Source organism: Idiotropiscis lumnitzeri, chromosome 15, assembly GCF_059441095.1.
Source record: "Idiotropiscis lumnitzeri isolate Australia: NSW breed Sydney's pygmy pipehorse chromosome 15, RoL_Ilum_1.0, whole genome shotgun sequence".
NCBI lineage: Eukaryota > Metazoa > Chordata > Actinopteri > Syngnathiformes > Syngnathidae > Idiotropiscis > Idiotropiscis lumnitzeri.
The window spans coordinates 13,744,890-13,764,635 of record NC_142405.1 but is presented as its reverse complement, the minus strand read 5'-3'; the positions used below and the strand labels follow the sequence as shown (position 1 = coordinate 13,764,635).

The window sequence follows — 19,746 nt, the reverse complement described above, 5'->3', positions numbered from 1 at the left end:
TAGTCGTTAGCGGTTAGCAGCAGATGCGTGCCCTCTTCATGGATGTGCCGAGATTGAGTGAGTTATTGAGCTCTGTGGAATGGACTGGCGTGTTATTAAAGCCATGTTGTTCTCTATCATTGTGCCCGGTCATGCTCTTTGATTTGACTGACTCTTTTGAAGAGGAATAGAGGAAGAATTCACACACAGTCCCAGCTCTCCGAAACAATGGGATTTGCATGTCTACTTTTGCTTGCGCTGAGTACTAACGCAGTCAAGACAAATATAAAGGTACATTTTATGTACGCAAAGTATGTCCGTCAAAACTGTGGGACAACAGAATAGAAATTAATAGATCGATAGTGCTGCAGACCAGTTGCGGGCTATAACATAATACTCGCAAATAAAATCAGGATTTGACAAATACCAATTAAACAAAAACACTTGTCAGTTTAACCAGACTTTTATTTAGGCATAGGCATAGTACACATTTTATTTCTTGCAAAATCCCACAAATAATGGAAACATTCCTGTGTCCGAATGCATTGTATTTGAAAAATCAAAGAAAAAAGTGTACCCTTGTACCCAGTGTAGTAAAATAAAGCTCAGCAATGGGCATTCTTTTGAGACCATATTTAATGGTAATTTAATTTGGTTATAACTGCATGTTCATTTCAATACCATAATGTGGACTATGAATCAGCAAATAAGTACATTGTGATGTGCATTTTGTAAGAAAGGATGGGGTGCACCACAAAAGCAAAGTCAGGAGCTAGTAAAAGACAAACTTCTTTTTAAAATCATATTTTGCTGCATGAAACCAAACATGCTTTTATAGATGAATTTACTTGTTTTTTCCCGACACCAATGCACCAAACTCCTGGATGGTTAATTGTTTGTTCATGTACTGCTGAAGCTGATGATTTGTGATGTGCCCAAGACTCAAAGCATCATCAATGGAGAATTTTTTTCCTGATTTCCGATCATGGAGAACAGATGATTCTCCCTTGGGGCCCTTGAGTGTGATCTCTTCCCAGTCACATTCTTGACTTTGTAGGTTGACAAACATCTTCCAGTCAATCAGCCCCAGCTTAAAGGCTTCCTCTGGTCGCATTTCTTTCCCTGTGTCTGGGTCAATAACAACAATAGACCTTCGCAGATGGCTTTCTCTCTGTTCTCTCTTCATTCTAACAGCTGACAGATTCTTTTGTAGCCTCTCTATCTCCTCATCTTTTTTTATGGTGATGCTTCTGAGCTCTGAAAGCTCTCTCTGTAGAGAGTCAAGCCTCAACTCGAGGTTCTTTCCATCCTCTCTTGGTGAAGACTCAGTGATGAGCTGAGTCTCTTTGCTGGTGATCTCAATCTCAGAACGAAGCTTGCGAATTTCATTTTGCAGTCTTTGGTTTTCATGCTGCAAACGACTACTTTCATCTCGGATGTAGTCCAGCTCCTTACTTGACTTGGTGTTGGAAAATTCTATCTCAGAAAGCCTAGAAGTAACAGTTACCATCTCTTGGTCAAGTTCTCTCTTTCTCCTTTTCTCCTCCTCCAGAGTTCTCTTGAGGTTCTCAATCTCAAGCTCAGCTTCTGGATCCTTCTCAACCTGGACCTTCTCAGTGCGAACAATTCTTTCTTTCACATCCATCTTCTCCAAGGTAACCTGCTGTTGGATCAGTGCATTTAGTTCTTTCTCAAGCAAGATGCGTTTATGCTTCTCTTCATCCAGTTGAAGTTTGAGAATAGAATGTTCCTTTTCCTGTTGGGGATCCTGCTGCAGGACTACTTTTTGTTTGACAGTGACCTTCTCACGATTTTCTTTGTCTCGCATCTCTAGCTCAGTAAGTCTGACCCGAAGCCTCTGGATCTCCAATTCAGCATCACGTCTTGCCCTACGTTCACGCTCAAGTTCCTCTAACTGCATGTCCAAGTCAGCCTTCAGTCTCTGCAGTTGATAGAGTTCTGCTTTGAGAGTATCCTTCTGTCTCTGCTCATTGTTAATGTTTTGTAAGAACGTTTCACACTCTGATCGGAGCATAGCATCCTCTTCCATCTTGACCACTTCCTGTTGAACAAACTTCTCACGGACCTGAGACAGATCTATCTTCCTCAGTCTAATCCTTTCCTCTTGGGATGACCTTTCTCTCTCAAGTTCGAGACGTTTCGACTGTTCATCAGCCAGCTTTCTTTTAAGGATCTCAACCTCCTCCTTAGTTTTGGGATCCTCTCTGTACTGCAGCACTTCATTGACAACTTCTTTAGTCTGCACTTGAGGTTTCATTTCTTTCCATCTTTGAATTTCATCATTAAGTTGGCGAATCTCCATCTCAAATTTCTCAGTCTGGTGAGTTTTGTCAACAATTTCATTGCGAAGTCTCTCAAGTTCTCTTTCAGTCTGTGGATCGGTCTTGTACTTGATTACCTCTTTGATCATCTCCTTGACCTCCACTAGAGGTCCCCTATTCTTGAGCATGGTCAGCTCATCCTGCAAAGATCTAAGCTGCATTTCTGCATCTTTGTAGCGCCTCTGCTGCTCGACAAGTTCAAGTCGGAGATTGGCTACCTCATTCTCGGCCTTGGGGTCAGGACGGACAATTTCGCGCATCTTTTCTTGGATCACAACCTTGGACTTCTCCTCCTCTAGACTAGCAATTTTTCTTTGGAGGTCAGTTTTTTCTCTCTGGGATGATCTCCGTTTGGTCTTCTCATCTTCATATTGCCTCCTAAGGTTTTCCACCTCTCTTTCCAGGGCAACATCTTTCTCTACTTTAAGAACCTCCTTAATGGAAATCTTCTCCTCAGCCATTGATTTCTCCTTTTCCAAGCGACGCAGTTTCTCTTGAAGAAATTTCAATTCATCCTCCAATTGTTTCCTTCCATCAGTTTCTTTTTGTCTCCTGTTCAAGAGAACTCTGTATTCTGTTTCGAGTTGGGGGTCATTTTGTACTTTTATTACCTCCTCTTCTTTAATAACTTCCTGCTCTTTGTTCTTCTCTTCGGCCAGGATTGTCAACTGTTTTTGTATCTGAATAAGCTCATTGTCTTTAATCAACTTCTGTCTTCTGAGCTCGTCCAACTCTTCCCGAAGCTTGCGCATCTCCTCTTCCTGACCGCGGTCTCTTTCAATTCTGAGAACCTCCTTCACCATATATTGCTGTGCTCCTTCTTTGACCTCTGTCTCAAGACCACGGAGCTTCAATTTTAGTACCTCAAGGTCATTCTCCAGAACATGGGTAATCCGGCGTTCCTCTGAAAGCTTCTGTTGCACCTTATACACTTCCTCATCTAGCTGAGGATCGGGAACTTTTTTGATGAGCTCCTTCTTGACAATAGTATCCTGAGGCTTCTGTCCTTCGAGGACATATATTTCAGTTTGGATCATCTCAGTTTCTTTCTCTAACTGCTCTCTCCTCTGGATCTCATCTTGCAACTGTTTCTTAATTCTCCAAAGCTCCCCTCCTGGGGCAGAAGCATTAACTGACTGGACATTTTTAGACTGGATCAAATGCATGTCAGGTTGCTAAAGAAAAAAATGTACATCAATGTTTTATCCATGCTCATAATGTTTATGAGTACTTATCTTCAATGTTATGCGGAAATTCACCTGGTTGAGAAGGCTATGGGCAAACTCGAGATTTTGTAGTCTTTGCTTGTTCACCGCATTCACTTCAGTATATTTGGCCTCAACAGCACCTTCCTGCAAAGGGAAAAATAAAATGTCATCGGATCAGATACAGTATGATGTCTCCCCCCCTTCTCAGACAGATGCTTATATCATGCGTGTATATATTGTAGATTAATAATGTATGTTGTTAAATCTATACAGACAAAAAACTTTGTGAAAGTTCTTTCTCTTATATACAGACAGACTGTGAAATTGTGTTTTGTGCAATTACTGGTTACTTTAAAGTACCGTACCTACCCATTTCAATATACTAGTCCAGTGTGTCCCAACCCTTATCGAGCCACGGCGGGCATTACACATTAGAAAAAGCTCACGACACACCACCAACAATAATGTCACAAAATTATGAAAACTGCAATAATAATCATGTCTCAATTTGGTCTCTAATTGACTTCAGGAGTTTGAAATCTGGGATGTTTATTTTAACGACGATGTACTTGCAGGAAGCCATGGCTTATGTCATATGATTGGTAACGTGGATACAGACGTTTATTGCACCTTTTGTCATTGTATGAAAAAAAATGTTGATGGCTTAGATAGAAAAATAAATATATATTCATAATCAACATAATATTTTTGGACAAGTTAATTGAAATTGGATAAATTCCCTCAGCACCCTAGATGATCTCTCACTACTGGGTCCACGTCACACTTGGTTGGGAATCACTGTTCTAACAACAATGCAAAAATGACCATTTGATTGAACTAAGAAAAACTTTGGCAACATGCCCCACCTCTGCTTTGACGATCAGTGAAGGGGATTCCATTCGGCTCCGCTTGTACGTCTGAGGTACAAGTCCATCATCAAGGTCAAGTATGGATCTGAACTTCTCAGTTTCATTCTCATAGTCCTAAAAAGATTCATCGTTAAGAATCACACCATTATCATATTGTTGTATTGTATTGTATGTATGTTGTATTGGTGCGAAAAATTCTCTTACTTTGATAGCTTGCTGGTAAAGTCGACCATTTTTGGAAAGATTGTTCATGTCGGATTCCTTTCTTGCAATATCAGAGAGCAAATTCTGCAGACGAAGTAGCATAATAAGTCCTACTTGTACTTATTGTGAAGACGTTTTATTATAGTCAGGTTCAGTGGCAAATTATGCTCACCCTCTGATTCTTAAGTTTGATCTCCAGTTGCTTTATGTCATCAGTTTCCGATGGTTCATAGTTAGGAATACGAGCAAGCCAGTTATTCATGTTGTTATAATCATTACGATAATTATTGTGTGACATCTTAGCTCTCTGCAAACTTTGAGACCTGTGATACAGTGTAAAGGGGAGCGATAAAAGGTATGTTTCGTAGGTTGAATTTCAGCATTGTCTTTCTCATCACGACCCTCTGACCTGGTGTCGAGCTGATTGTTCAGAATGTTGAAGCGCTTGTTTAGCTTCTGGACATCAGCTTCCTGCCTCTCAATGTCAGGGCAATGCTCCTGGAATTTTATGGCCATTTGGTCAGCGCTACTTTTGGCCAATCGCAGGTTCTGCTCAGTCTCATTTACCACCGCCCTCCTGGACCTTAGATCTGAGGCAATATCCTGTCAATGTAGACGGGGAGACAATAATTAGGTAGTCAGTTATGTTGAGAAAAGAACAATATACAGACACAAACCTCTGTTGGGAAGTGAATGGCTACAATTTAAATTCTTAATAGCAAAAAGGTGGAGGGAGCCACCCATTTTAAAGTTAACATGCAACATCTTTACCAGGATAATCCCAAATAACAGTCGAGCATGTAATGCTTGAAAGCATCCATTATCAAAAGTACCAGTAAATACAAGTTAATGTCTGTTTATACATATATATATATATATATATATATATATATTTATTTTTTTCTTTTAATGTGCAAATTATAATTATTTCATGTACTTCGCCCATTACTTTCAAATACAAAATCATCTGCTCGTTAATGTATAGGTATCTGTCTTGTGTAATGGAAGATTAATCTTACTGCAAGTTCGCGCTGAGTTTTCTCCAACGAGGAAATGTCAGAAGGAGCAACATCCTCTCTAGCCAACCTGTTCTCATAGTTGGACAGTATAGCCTTTCCATTTTGAAGTGAAGCCTCAAGCTGGTTAGAATTCTTCATTCTAAAGAAAGCAGGATTTAATGGTTCGCTTAGGCTAGATTTAAAAAGGCTTGAAGAGGACTGAAAAGGACACAATGATATCAACAACTCTGTTGCATTAGGTGTGATAGTGCGAAATAATTAGTGTCAACAATTTTGTAAATAATTATGGCATACTTTTCCTGGGAGCACTGAAGAAGCTTCTCTAAGTAGTCGTACTTCTGGTTGACATCATCTACTTTACTGTGAAGGTAAGGAGCGCTGGGACATGTCGGATTTGAGACCAAAAAGTTTTTCGCATCATGCACTTTGGAGGTCTTTTCTGGTTCGAGTCTATGAACTGCAATGTCGATATCCTGTTGAAAATATATGAGTTTGTGGGCCAATGATTCTTTAGAAGAAGAATGGAAAACAACAATTGCAGTCCTGTGATTACCCTCAAATCCTGTAGGCGGTCACCGCTATCCTGGAGCGGCTTCTTCAGCTCCAGCGGTGGGCGCATTCGTGCTTGAATGGCCCTCTCTTGTACATCCAGGTCCCTGGCAACCTTATCTAGTCCAGCCATCATCTGGCGACACTGTTGCTCCTCCTTGTCTGATAATACAAAATTACAGCATACTATGTTAACGACTATTTTGGTTGTCATTCTCAATGTTGTAGAACTGAATGGCATCATGCCGCTGTAGGGCTGGGCGGTAAACCGAAAATTTACCGTTACCGAAATTTAATACAATGACCGACATCATTTTGCCCATGTCGGTAAATTCGGTGTTTAAAAAAAAATGAAGTGTTTTCTGTCTGCGGCTATGTTGATGCCCCTTTAAGACGGCTACAGCGGCTGTAGTCACGTGACTCCACCCAGCTGAACAAAAAAAAAAAACAAAAAAAACAGACGACGCGGTCGTAGCTGGCGATTCAAATCAAGAAGCGGCTGACACGGCTGAAGACGAAGTAACGCTAGTTGAAGTTGTTCCTGTTGCGCTTGTCCCGAAAAGAAATCTGTCGTCTGACATCTGTCGTTTGTAAATGTTTTGGGTTCCATAAAGACGATGTTTGAGCAAAAGAACACGAACTGCAAAGTGCGTCGTAAGCACCCAAAACAGCGCGTCCATCCTTTTCTTTTTTACCCACCACAACACAACCATGCTGTGCTGAAAGTTCAAAGGGAGAAGCAAGGTTCGACCAGGGACAACAGCCCATAACGGAGGCGACACCATACGAGAGAACGTCTAAGAGGTGGACGCGATAGCCTAGCACATAGCTAAAGATTTATCTCCTCTAGTTACAGTGGAGCGGACAGGATTGAAACGCCTCATGAAAGTAGCCGACAAGAGGTACGCAAATATTTGTTGCAAACCATACTTCCCAATATGGACAACATCGGGACGGGAGCGTAGACATGTCAAGCATTTTGCATCCACATCCGACTTGTGGTCGAGTCGCAACATGGATCCCTGATTGAGCCGATGATGCACACTTGTTTATTTGCATTGACTTTTTTCCCATTTTATTTAGCATTTTATTTGCCGACCACACTAGCTCCTTTGCACATGGCATTATTTATATTGTTTACAAGAGACCTTTACACAAATCTTGGCCTTTGCACATGGCATTACAGCACCTTGGCGCAATCTATTTGCAGAAAACATTTTGGGAGAGGTACTCCTTTTCTCCTGTTCTTTGTGACATTGATCAAGTCATGCAAAGCAAGCTATTTGGAATATTTATTCAAATGATTTTTGTACTTTTATTTTTCATTGAAAGTAATGTGTACCAGTTGGTCAATAAAAAAAACAGTTAATATTATTATATGTATTCATGAATGTATTCTTTTGTACCCTGTAGGGAAAACGTAGAGGTGGCTAAAGCCCAAAAAAAGGACATTAGGTTGTACAGTAAAGAAGGATAGAAAGATCTTACTTGTTGGCTATGCAACTAGATAGAGATGGAGATGGAAAGGATGTCCAGCAGGTTATAGGATAGAGATTGATTTGTGCTGACTGGTATACGTACCAGACTACGGTCTGATGTAGTCTGATGGAAAGAGGAAGAAATAATTTGAAGTGTTGATGAATGAGGAAAATGAGAGAAAAAGAAGAATAGAAGTCAAAGAGGCAATTGTGGTGGACCAGAGAGTAACAAGGACTAGGAAGTGAAAAGTTGGAAATACACTAAAAAGGATGAACGATTGGAAGGTAGTGGGTACTGGTGACATACCCACGGAGGTATGAACGCATTCAGGAGACGTGGCTGTTGAGTTTTTGAGTTTTTCATTTTTAGAATTATATGGAGTGAGATGATACCTGAGAAATGGAGGAAAGATGTTTTTAAAGGAAAAAGGCAATGTGGTGAGTTGGGAGAACTACTAAGGAATAAAGTTGATGAGATCCACAGTGAAATTATGGGAAAGTATAGAGAAGGCTCAACTCAGGACAGTGACTATTTGTGAGCAACAGTGTGGTTTCATGCCTCGGAAGAGTACCACAGATGCATTGATTGCATAAAAGTTGTTGATGGAGAAATCCTAAGAATGTGAGAAGGAGCAGTATTGTTTCTTTGTATATCTAAATAAAGTTACAGGGTACACAACGAGGATCTGTGGTGATGTATTAAAAACTCTGGATAGGCAGAGAAGTATGTTATCATAGTACAAGACATATATAATGATAGAAGAATAGCTGTGAGGTCTACCATAGGTATAGTTTTAGGCGGAGGTGGGACTGCATCAGGGATCAGTTCTGAGCCTCTTAGTCTTTGTACAAAGCAATAGTGATGCATTAGCTGACAGTTGAAGTTAGACTGGAACCTCCATGGACTTGGATTGCAATTGACATTGTGATCTGCAGTAAAAGCATTGAGCAGGTGGATGAACATTTAGAAAGGCTGAACTATGCGCTGGGAAGGAGAGGAATAAAGAATAGCAGGAGACAGAATAGACATGTTTGAATGAGAGGGGTAGAGGAGGAAGAAGAGTGAGGCAACTCGGAAAAGCGATAGATGAGGGTGGAGGATTATAAACACTGAGGGTCTTATTTTCATGCTCAGTGCAAGAGTAGCGCAAATCACAGTCTTACTGTGCACATGTGTTTTCTTTTTTTCTGGTATTTTCCTCGACTTCACACAGGTAGAATTGGTAAACACCGACCAATCGAAGCAGCTTTCCTCATTTCTATTCAAATCAGGGTGGTTGAAGCCCACACAGTGCTTAACATTGCAGTCCATGGATGACACTGGCGCACGCAAAGGTAAACTGCAAGATATCCCCTTGCGGATGAAGTAGTCAGCAATTGGAGACTGCCTTGCACCCACGACCATTTGGCCGTTTATGACACCCCCCCCCCATCCAATAGTTGTACTAGGCTGTCAAGCGGGTGCTATTAAAATATTTTCAAGATTATAATAATTAATTTCTACAATGATTAAGAGGGATTGTCCCAACCAAATTCACAAGCACTAGACTTGTCCCAGGAAGCGCAGTCTACTTTCTGAGACCAAATTATCAGGTGCATCAGAGGTGTGGCAACTCCGAGCGCCAGAATGCCCAGTGAGGTGCATCGCAGTTAAAAAAATTGGTAGACTAGACTTGCCCCGCACGAAAATAAAGTTACGCCCTTTTTTACACAAAGCACACGAGCAACTGTGAAAATGCGGTCCTTAAGCCCCTCCCCTGTTGATGAGCAAACATGTCCGACTGTTGGGGAAGGTAGAAAAATGTTCATTCATGTCAGGTTTTGTTCAAGGTTGCACATATTCGTCAAACAGACGTTCTCCTGTTCTTTTGTTGTCGCAAAGCAAACATCTCCGTCTGTTTGCGACAAGAAAAATCACTAATACTGGTGGTGACCTGTTGGTGAACCTCTTGCAAATATTTACAGCAATGAACGAACCCTGACAAACTATGATGTGAACGTACCAATTGCTGCCTTCGAAAACACTTGCAATATTTTGCCGCTCAGTGATATAGGCGCTTTTATTTTATTTATATATGTATTATGTGATAGAAGAGTCTTAGCATGCACAAGGAGAATATGGAAACTGATCTGAGACTTTACCTCACTTGGATGTGCAGCAGATGCTCTCAGTGTGTTGTAGTGCAATTAACATGTTTGGATCTTATTCAATATTATATTAGGTTGTTATTTGTGATAGTTTTGCTGCGCAGTGTACCATAATCTTATTCTAAAATTAGTGCAGGAATTGCTGCGGATATTTATGATGAAAGATGCAAAATAAGTGTCAGTGTTACCTGCACCACCACTGTTTTTTTTCAGCTCATCAAAGCGCTTCAACAGTGCTCCTTTGCTGTCTCCCATCTTGTGCTTGAGAGCATTTTGCTGTCCTGCAAGGCTGTTAACACGCAACATTGCAATGGTTGGTGCTTTATATTGGAATTTCAAGATGTATTATGAATTTGTAAAGCTATACCAACTCACTTGTCAGCGAGGGCCACTGCCTCAGGGTCTGTGGGTGGGATAATGAAGCAGATGGCTGGCGCAGTCAATTTTTGTCCAGCTGCGTCCTTCACATCCCACTTGGGTCCATTGTTGCGGAGCAGATTGTATCTGTTCCCACGCACAATTTGCCCCTGCACCATCCAAAAAGTATGTCATGCAATTCGAAGTTACAGTATATTCAAATCGCCAAGAACCAATGACTGATAAAAATATCACAATAATTGAACAAAGAAAGACCAAAATAATTGAAGAAAATTATTAAAGAAACAAATTGTTTAGTACATATTAAATTACATTTTGAGGAAAAAAATGACCTCAGTACCTCATCTGCGTCGAAATCGCATAGAGACTCAACAGGGACAAGCTTTTGAGAGCTCTCCCGTCTGTACTTCAGAGGCAAAACTTGCAAGCCACGCTTCTGAAGAGTCTTGACCCGCTCATCAAAGTGGTCCATGGCCTTGGATTGGTCCTTTTGAACCAAACAAATGACATTTTCAGTCAAGATAATAGTAACAGCTGAGCATAATTACAAGAAAAAGCTTACATCCAGCTCTCTGATCAGTGCCTCCATCTGGTACACATCCTTGAACTCTGGGTTATATTTCTGTTTGACCTCTGTATCCAGTCGCTTCAACAGGTCCTGGGTGTCACGTGCCTCCTTGTGATACTAATCACGCACATGCACACACAAGCACACATATTCTATTACCAGTTTGATTGTATTGCATGTTCCTGAGTGCATGCTTTCGTGTGTGTGTGTGCGTGTAGAACCCAGTATAAACTTGTTTAAGTGCTTATATGCTATCAGTGTCTAACCTTGTGGTACTCGTCCATGTGTTTCAGGTGATTTTCCTCACAGATCAGTAGATTTAGGTACTCCTTCCAGTCAGCATGTACAGCCTCCATATGAGCCTGGGAAGAGAGTGTAAGCAATTATTTGTTATTTATTTTTTGAATCACAGGTACATGTGCACACAGGTCCCAGGTCCTTTAGAAACTGGGGTAACACATATATATATATATATATATATATATATATATATATATATATATATATATATATATTTTTTTTTTTTTTTTTTTTTAACTCAGAACATCCTTGTTAAATACAATTATAAAAATACAATATTCACATCAATATATTATATGGTCAATCATTATATTCACTTGTTTATTATCATTGCTTATTGCCCATTGTCTCAAAGCCAATGAAGCGTGTGGTGTCTGTTTTTTTTTTTTTTTAACTAAAGAACCACAAAATAATTGTCTGTGGAGAAATTAAAAGCAAATTCATGTAAGTGATACCTCAATAACATTAGCCCCTGGATGCTTTGCTGCAATCAACTTTTCTCCATCTTCATTGAGCTTAGTGATTGTCGCCTCCTTGGACTCCAGACATTTGCTGATGAAGTTCTGTTGGGACAAGAGGGATGCTCACTAAAGAAAAAAAATGGAAGAAAGCATTCTACTTTGTAGTCATACTATACTGTAGTTTGTTATTGAAGGCTATCTTGATAGATAGATGGATAGAAATATGATTTGGGAGGTATGAGGATTACGCCAGACACCCAGGATTGTGACATCACACTGCTGCACTAAATTCTCACATTTGTTTATCGTGTTTTCACTGTGTACCTCATACTGCCTCTGGCGGGCAGGGTAGTCTAGGTTGCTGTCACTCCAGTCGTAACTGATTCTCTCATCAGCCTGCTGGTCCATCCAGTAAAGCTCATTGGTGCAGCGTTGCATGTAGTCACGCAGGCTCAGCAGGTGGCGCTGGCGATCGCTGGAAAGGGCCTGGGGAGGGGAAAATGGGAAAAAAATAAGCTTTCTTGCACAGTAACCTTGGGAAGTTAATTGTAAACAAATTATTGCATGAAGCTAGATACAGATGTGCAATTCTACTGCATGATTATGATTACATTCATTATGTGACGACGACGATGATCATCAGGTCACAGGTTATGCAAGAGAATGTTGTATTATAACAAATACATACACACGAGCAGGATAGTGTGTGACTTTAATTACCAACAGTTTGTTGTACTTCATCTGAAGGCCACTGACATATTCCTGTAGAAATACAAACAAAACATAACAAGATGACATTTTGTATGCCTCTATTTGGTTTACATACTCATGTTTTAGGTATTCATTCATTCAACATGAAATGCTTTGCTTGTACATGATTTACCCAAAATCAGTTTTTAATACAAATTCAATGTTATCAAGAATCTTTGCAGAGTAATTTTAAATCAACTAATGTTAATTTTTGTAATACGTAATCAAACCCAGATTTTTTTTTTTTTTTTGTCATTGTACCTTGTCACCACCGGCAGAAATGTGAGGCGCCAAAGCCTCCACCTCACTATGGAAGATGTTGTGCTCCTCCACGTCATTCTCTACAGATGGTAAGTCCTGCCCAAAGCCCTTGTTGCTCAGATTTTCCTAGGAAAACAAGCAAACATAAAACTTTACTCATGCATATTGCTGTGCTGATCCAAAGTAATGATAACTCCTTTATTTTTATGTTTCAATAGTTTAACCATAAAGAGACCTGTATTTAACAATATAATCATGTTGTCTAAACTTGACTTCTAGAAGCTAAATTTGATACTTCTCACACAGTTGCAAAGGTAAAACAAACATAAGAATAAATATTATTCATCATAAGCATCTCCTGCAATTCTAAGACAAATGTCAGAGGCCATTCATTTTGAGTTGCTTCCGTCACATTAGTTTGGCCCTGATATGATTTCTTTGCAGTTTTTCTATCACGATGGTACATTACTCATGTCAGAATCAAAATGAGCAAACCAGTAAATTGTTGGGGGTGGCTCAGTTTCCCAACCTAGAGGTTGTGGATTTGATCCCTGACCATTGTGACCATGTTAAAGTGTCCTTGAGCAAGATATTGAACCCCCATTTGCTCCTGATGACATGTCATCAGTAAGTAGATGAGGTAATAGTGTGAAGCGCTTTGAGTACCGTAGGTAGAAAAGCGCTATACAAGTGACAGCCCATTTACCATTTAACAGAAACTTGTACATAATCATTTGCAACTGGTTCAAAAAAACGAGAACCAGTTTCTTAATGGGTGCATGTGAAAGAATGATGTGAAGATTTGAACTAGTAGTTTTGAGAAATTCAATTTTGATTTGAGAAATTTGCCAAAGCGACTGAGAAAAACAGTCATACAAAACTGCTCTACTGCTTGATTGCTTTCACAAACGAAATGACCACTGGAAATGCATTATTCTGTAAATCTGACTTCTTACTAGTTTCACATCCATCATGTTTCCCCAGTTGATGGTGGGCACCCCCTCAGTGCGTGCAAGTTGGTAGATCCGTTCATGGTCCTCTGTCAGCTTTCTCACTCTCTCACGCAGCTGCTTCATGCTGTGTATACACACACACGCACACACACACAATGTATGCACACACGGACAATCTCATTTAGTCATTTCGGATAATATTTAAGGAGGAAGGCGTGGACATTTTCTCACTCTTTTTCTATCATCTCTGCCTGAGGATGCTGAAGGCGCTTGGCATTGGCAGCATCTTCATCCAGGCCTGTGAGCAGCGTCATAGAATTGAGGAGTCGCTTGTGGCAGTCATCCTGGTACAGTGGTGGTTTGGCCTCATTGATCTTACTTACATCCTGCATCAAAGACAAGTAATCTCAGGTTGAAAGAAACGTAGAAGCAATAAACTCCACGCAATACACAATTTTCTAAAGGCATTTATTTTTGTCTCTCAAATGCACTGTTATATTTGTTTTCCACAGTGCAAGCAACGCATGATCTCGCCTTATTGGGATTTTCATATTTCCTTGATCAGATATGGGGGGCGTGAGTCATATGACTTGACTCGAGCCTGACTTTCAGGACTGCTGCTTAGCTAAACGTGCTGAAAGAATCAACTTTACTTTGACTTCAAGTAAATGACTTGACAAGGCATCCTGTTACATTTGGAAAGCTGAATTTTCAATGTAGGATGCCTTTTGTGTTTGATAGAAAACATATTCTTTGTGCAGTGTATGTCACCATAATGCAATGAGGGGGCTAAGGCCGCCTCTACGCGCAAGTATCATGGACGGAGCACCAAAGATGATTACTTTACATTTGGATTCAAGGATAGTGTTTTTTTTATAAAATTGGGGGAGTCTACGGGGGGCGTCAATGGCATAAAGTGACTTGCAAGGTTTGCAACTCAAAGACAAGAGCCAAAACATGGACAATGTCTATTTTACAGTGTGTATGTAGCATCAAAACCTCCTAAGTACATGAAAAATCATATTGTATACTCCAGTATAGAGTATATTTAAACAATTCAACACAGTAATATTTTTACTAAACACTCATGCAAACGATGGGAAAAAAAACAATGTGCATGCTTCTTTGTAACATGGAAATGTATTTCATATTGTTAAGTTGTTGTTCATTTAATTTTCATCCATGTAAATGTATTTTTTTGTGTTACGATCGGTTATTATCACTCCAATATATGTTGTGAATGAGCGATACTTGATTTACAACTTGATTGAATATTTTTTAACGGTAAATTGCACTTGCTTGAAACCTGAAGGTTACAACATCAGATTTATTTGTGACACGCACATTATTGACTTTCTCCCACTTCTGCCGTTTAAATTGAGTTATTCCAACTCCTACCCTAATTTCATTACCTGTGATTTTTTTTCTTCCGAAAGTTTTACCAAGTAGAATTTATTAATAACCAAAAATATCCAATTTGGAGTTGAACCAAAATTTGGTTGGATTGTGTTCTTTTTTTATTATCATGATTAAGAATCTCTATTGAAAGATGTCTGACAACTTGTTAAGACTTCTTTACCTTATTGAGGTTCTGTTCCACATCATAGATGTTCTTCTCCACTTTATCAGCATTCCTCTGCAGCTTCTCGATCAGAGCCGTCAATTCTGTCGAGGTGACACTCCTAAAATAAACAACGAAAATGAGAACTGTTACGTAATTTCAAACATACAGAACTCAATAATCTGACAAAATGACTTTGCAACATGTACCAGCAAAACTGTGGAATACTGTAATATACAATACACCTAAAGGCCCAAAGAATGATTCTGAATCATGCTCAATTTTGGCATTGTCAGGAAATTGTTTCTTATCGTGGTTATATTAGATGCACAGAAAATTGATTATCGTCACAGTTGTACATTTGGCGTAGACTTGAAAGGTGCGTGAGTACTCTAAATTGTAACCACTCCTTAAGTTACAATTACACTTTATGTTCATATAAATTTGAATTTGGTTTAGAAGTTTGCTTTCAACTATTGACATTGATTCGATTCACAATATCTAGAGTTGAGTCTCCTACATTAATATAATAAACTGAGTCAGATGGTCTTAAAACCGAGGAGCCTCTTCTATTCAAGTTTTATTTTTGCTAAAATTGCATAAACTTGCAATCAACCTCCAACCCATACTCAATTCAAGTCCACTGTGAGTTCTGCATGGACTTTCACACACATTGCAATCATAACAGTCAAAGTGATAGCACGAGGCGTGTCTGCTTGGAGATAGGAAGGAAGCAAAAACCAGTAGGGCCAGTTTGCTGTCAAGTTTTGTGTCGCCTTCATGTTCATCTCATAAGACGAATTCAAGAACTTAGAAAACACATCAGTTATGCACTGTAACATTTTATGCAAGATTTCACCTCATTGTGATTATTTTCAACCAGATCACTTTATAGCACTAATGAAACTCGAGAGTTTACAAAAAAGTTGTGAGTCATCTGCTTGGTATTAATATCTCAGAGCAGAGAGTGATGTTTAGAAGCTATGGCTAATTCGACCAAATATATTCATTTAATACTCCTGCCTTTAAAAGTAGTTTACGTGTACGGTAAAGACCAAATAGTGGTATAGCTAGTTTTTACAATCCTGAGATGGTGTTAGGTTTACATAAACTGATTCATAGAAAAAAAATAGAATCAAAAATGTTTCTGAAGTTAGTGCCTTACCTATGGTTTGCATTACAACAAGTGGACGACTCTGAATGTAAGGTAACATTCCGAGACTGTGTGTGCGTGCATTTGACAGGTCATGTCTATGTCATTTGAAAACACTGGTTCACATTCATCTCTTCACGCACACAACATAGCCACACCCACTCAGCCGCAGCATTAAACAAACCGTACATGACTCCCACTGGATGCATGCTGCTCAGTAATTTTTAATGTCAGCCCTCTTTCGTCTTTTTATTTGAAACAGATAAAAAAAAAAGTTTGGTCTAGCTAATGTCTGACAATCTAAGAGTTGCTGTTCTTTCCAAGCCAAAGAAAACAAAACACACCATCAGGTGTTTTGTCTCCTTCAAACACCAACTACATTTGCAAAATGATATTCGCAGTGACGTTGTTAACCAACAGGTCCTTGTGTAAGCCAAGTTGACTTACTCCTTTGCATACCTTTCTTTTTTACATGCGGTCATATTGGACACACAAAAAATTGCAAGTGTAATGAATATGCTTTCAAAAGACAAACAGCAGGGTTGTGCCGTTTAGCTGGAACATTTGAAGGAAATGTCATGGTTTTCCTGCGTCTTTCTTTTATAAACATGTTGTCAAATGTTTCCTTGGTTGCTAATTTGCACTAATTCAAAGTTGTCTTGGTTTGGGGAAGTTCCTGGCACAAAAGAGTTAGAAACACAAAATTGAGATGTTTCCACGGAGAGGAGGGGGGGGGGGGGTTCAACCTAATTGGGAACAGAAGGCTCAAATAGGCCTTACTTAAGTCATAGTAGGGTGTGGTTGTTTCTGTTGTCATTTGTCCTTCAACTGGCCCCTGGTCTCCGGGCGCACTTTTTGAGAGAGACGTCATACCGTATCTGTAGTTAAATTCGCCAAAGATCTATCAAGAGGATATGTGAAAAACTGCTTGTAACAGCTCTAAACACGCATATAAAATGTTTGAGGCTTTTGTCATTGCTTTTCTTCTCTGTCTCTCTTACCCAGTTCAGCAACCAAATTAAAAACACACTAACAAAACCGAATCAGTGGAGTTGCATTACGGAAATTCTTCACTGTCGGTGGCAACGGCAGCTGGCCAACAGAGGGCGCTAAAGTGCAGAAAAAAAAAGATTATGAAATAAAATAGACATTTACAAATGGATGAATATCTATTTTATGAGCAAAATAAAACGTGAATAAATATTATTCATGATGAGAAAAGTTGCTTCATTCATTGTCTTTTTTTGTGATGTACTGTATTTCCTGAACAAAAATATTTACCAGACTCTCGTTAAAAGTTGTACATGGGCAGTAGCGCCTCTTTGCTCCAAGAGATAGGATAATTTGGGGTGCAGAAATTACAAACTTTATGCACACAGTACTATGGTGTTTGGTGTTCAATGGCATGCGAACATCAACTTGGCTGCAATTACCAAAAATGGCGTGTGAATGATGGCTCATCCCACCTTAACAGTTTTGCAGGTATGTTTTCTATCACTCGTTACTAACTAACTCTAATAATGCTTGGTGTAGTGTTATGTTGTCCACAGAGCTTCAACTACCAACGAGTTTACTGTTTGCTGCAGGGCCAAGACTACTACATTTGAGTTCATTCTTCGATTTTGATTCTAGTTCGACTCTGGCCTTCCTTTATGGAATTTTTTCTCTGGGTCCTCCCGTTAACTCCCACATACCAGACATGCATGGTACGTTGATTGGATGCAGTAAATTGACCCTAGGTGTGATTGTGAGTGGGAGTGGTTGTTTGTCCTTGTATGTCCTGTGATTGGCTGGCAACCAGTTCAAAGTGCACCTGAAGACAACAGGGATAGGCTCCAAAACGCTTGCGACCCTCGTGAGGAGAAGCGGCTCTGATATTAGCTGGATATATATTTAAATGAAATTAAGCAACCACCTCAATTGTAGGATACATTTGACAATTTTTCTTGTCTTTGCGAGCGGAGCGGTGGACGACTTGTAAGCACTATGGCCTCACAATGCAGAGGGGCTCCGGCCTTCCTGTATGGAGTTTGCATGTTCTCCCTGTGCCTGTGTGGGTTTTCTCCCTGTACTCCGGTTTCATTCCACATTCCAAAAAAACATGCATTGCAGGTTGATTGGACACTCTAAATTGCCCATAGGTGTGAGTGTGAGCGTGGATGGTTGTTTGTCTATGTGTGCCCTACGATTGGCTGGCAACCATTCAAGGGTGTACCCTGCCTACTGCCAGAAGAGGGCAGGGATAGGCTCCAGCATGCCTGAGACCCTCGCAAAGAGAAGTGGTTCAGATAATGGATGTTTTCTTTGCAAGACAACTACTACTATTGAAAGAATCCCTCTCTCTTGTGTTACTCAACGCCTCCCCCCTAACACTCCCTAAAAACTGCTGAATGACAGGAAGCATGATGCTTGACTTTTAAACACATCTCAAAGGAGCTGAGAGACGGAAAGCAGGTCACAACCAATTTAAATAAAAATAGCATTTTGGGGGAGATAATAATAATAATAATAATAACTGTATTATTATTAATAAAAATGATAATAACGTCAGCTCCACAAAGTCAGTACAAGAATACAGCACAGAATTGTGGGAGAGGCTGCAAGCATTTCCGACCACATTGTCTTTCAGCAGTTCTTTGAACAGCTGAATACCTATCAAACCAGTTACTACAACTTTAGAACAGTGCCACACCCTCACTTGAAAAGAGCTCAAATCATGCAAACTAATGAGCTGGCATTTAAAACCCACACCCACGTCTCTGAAGTTGATATTGTTGCGTATACCTGCATGCAGAGCACTTATATTTGGAAATATCAATATGTGGTGACATTATGCCAGTCCATGTGTAAAAGTTGGCACGAATAGTGTGAAGTCATTCTCAAAGTGTAGCTTTGTGAAAAAATGGTAGTTTTTAATTGAAATAATGTTGCTGCACGGCATTGTTACGTTAAATGGAAGATAATTACTGGAGGTCTGCCGTCATGTAATACGCACATTATAAAGAGACACGTTATAAATTTAAAGGCAACTTACGTTTGCTTGACCGGACTAACAACCGAGCTTTTTTTACTCTTCTTCATGGTGACAGGTGTCCTGTCGGCAACTTCCAATCAAACACCAATGCGAGAAAGTCAGCTCAACGTCGGATGTCTTCCGGAGTGTTGATCCACCGCTGCCCGCGTGTGAGTGCCGAGTGTCAGCTGTGTCCACACACCCTTCACTAAGTCGAAACGTCTCCTCCCACTCTCGTTTGACCAGCTACACTGCGCTCATTACCTGGAGCAGCCACTTTTTGCAGTTGACTTTTGTCGCTCCACACCTGTCTCGTTGACAGCCAGCAGAAAACAGGGCGGGGCTACATTCAGGCATTCAGGTATTTACAGCCAAAGGCGCGCGCGCGCACACGCGCATTGGCACACGCGCACACGCACAGCGTGCGTTGCGTTGCACTGGTTGAACAGGTCCAACTTGACATTCTTCAGAATGCATGCGTGTTTGAAGGTCAAGTCACGTGGACGTTATACATAAAGAATGTAATTTGTTACTTGACACAATGTAATGCAC

At 40.1% G+C, this 19,746-nt stretch overlaps 1 protein-coding gene across 1 annotated transcript; it reads right to left on the bottom strand.

Annotated features, from left to right (window-relative positions):
- Window positions 1-423: 423 nt before the first annotated feature.
- ppl (periplakin) lies at window positions 424-19,468 on the bottom strand. Its single transcript, XM_088316495.1, has 22 exons — window positions 19,216-19,468; window positions 15,047-15,149; window positions 13,699-13,853; window positions 13,471-13,591; window positions 12,515-12,640; window positions 12,224-12,265; window positions 11,828-11,989; window positions 11,498-11,605; window positions 11,009-11,104; window positions 10,737-10,859; window positions 10,515-10,661; window positions 10,172-10,323; window positions 9,985-10,085; window positions 6,175-6,332; window positions 5,916-6,094; window positions 5,622-5,760; window positions 5,012-5,205; window positions 4,775-4,925; window positions 4,603-4,686; window positions 4,396-4,512; window positions 3,581-3,673; window positions 424-3,496 (listed from the first exon to the last, which is right to left on the bottom strand). The coding sequence occupies exons 1-22, from the start codon at window positions 19,260-19,262 to the stop codon at window positions 824-826; spliced, it is 5,271 nt and encodes a 1,756-aa protein (XP_088172621.1). The 5' UTR covers window positions 19,263-19,468; the 3' UTR covers window positions 424-823.
- Window positions 19,469-19,746: the final 278 nt, after the last annotated feature.

What these genes read in the sequence shown, in the direction of transcription:
- ppl (XM_088316495.1), bottom strand. Translation starts at nt 19,262, where the DNA reads ATGAAGAAGAGTAAAAAAAGCTCGGTTGTTAGTCCGGTCAAGCAAAC. An exon ending in TGGAACAGAACCTCAATAAG is followed by an intron (nt 13,854 to 15,046) that starts GTAAAGAAGTCT and finishes TCTTTGATGCAG; the next exon opens with GATGTAAGTAAGATCAATGA. An exon ending in ACATGATGGATGTGAAACTA is followed by an intron (nt 12,641 to 13,470) that starts GTAAGAAGTCAG and finishes TTGTTTTCCTAG; the next exon opens with GAAAATCTGAGCAACAAGGG.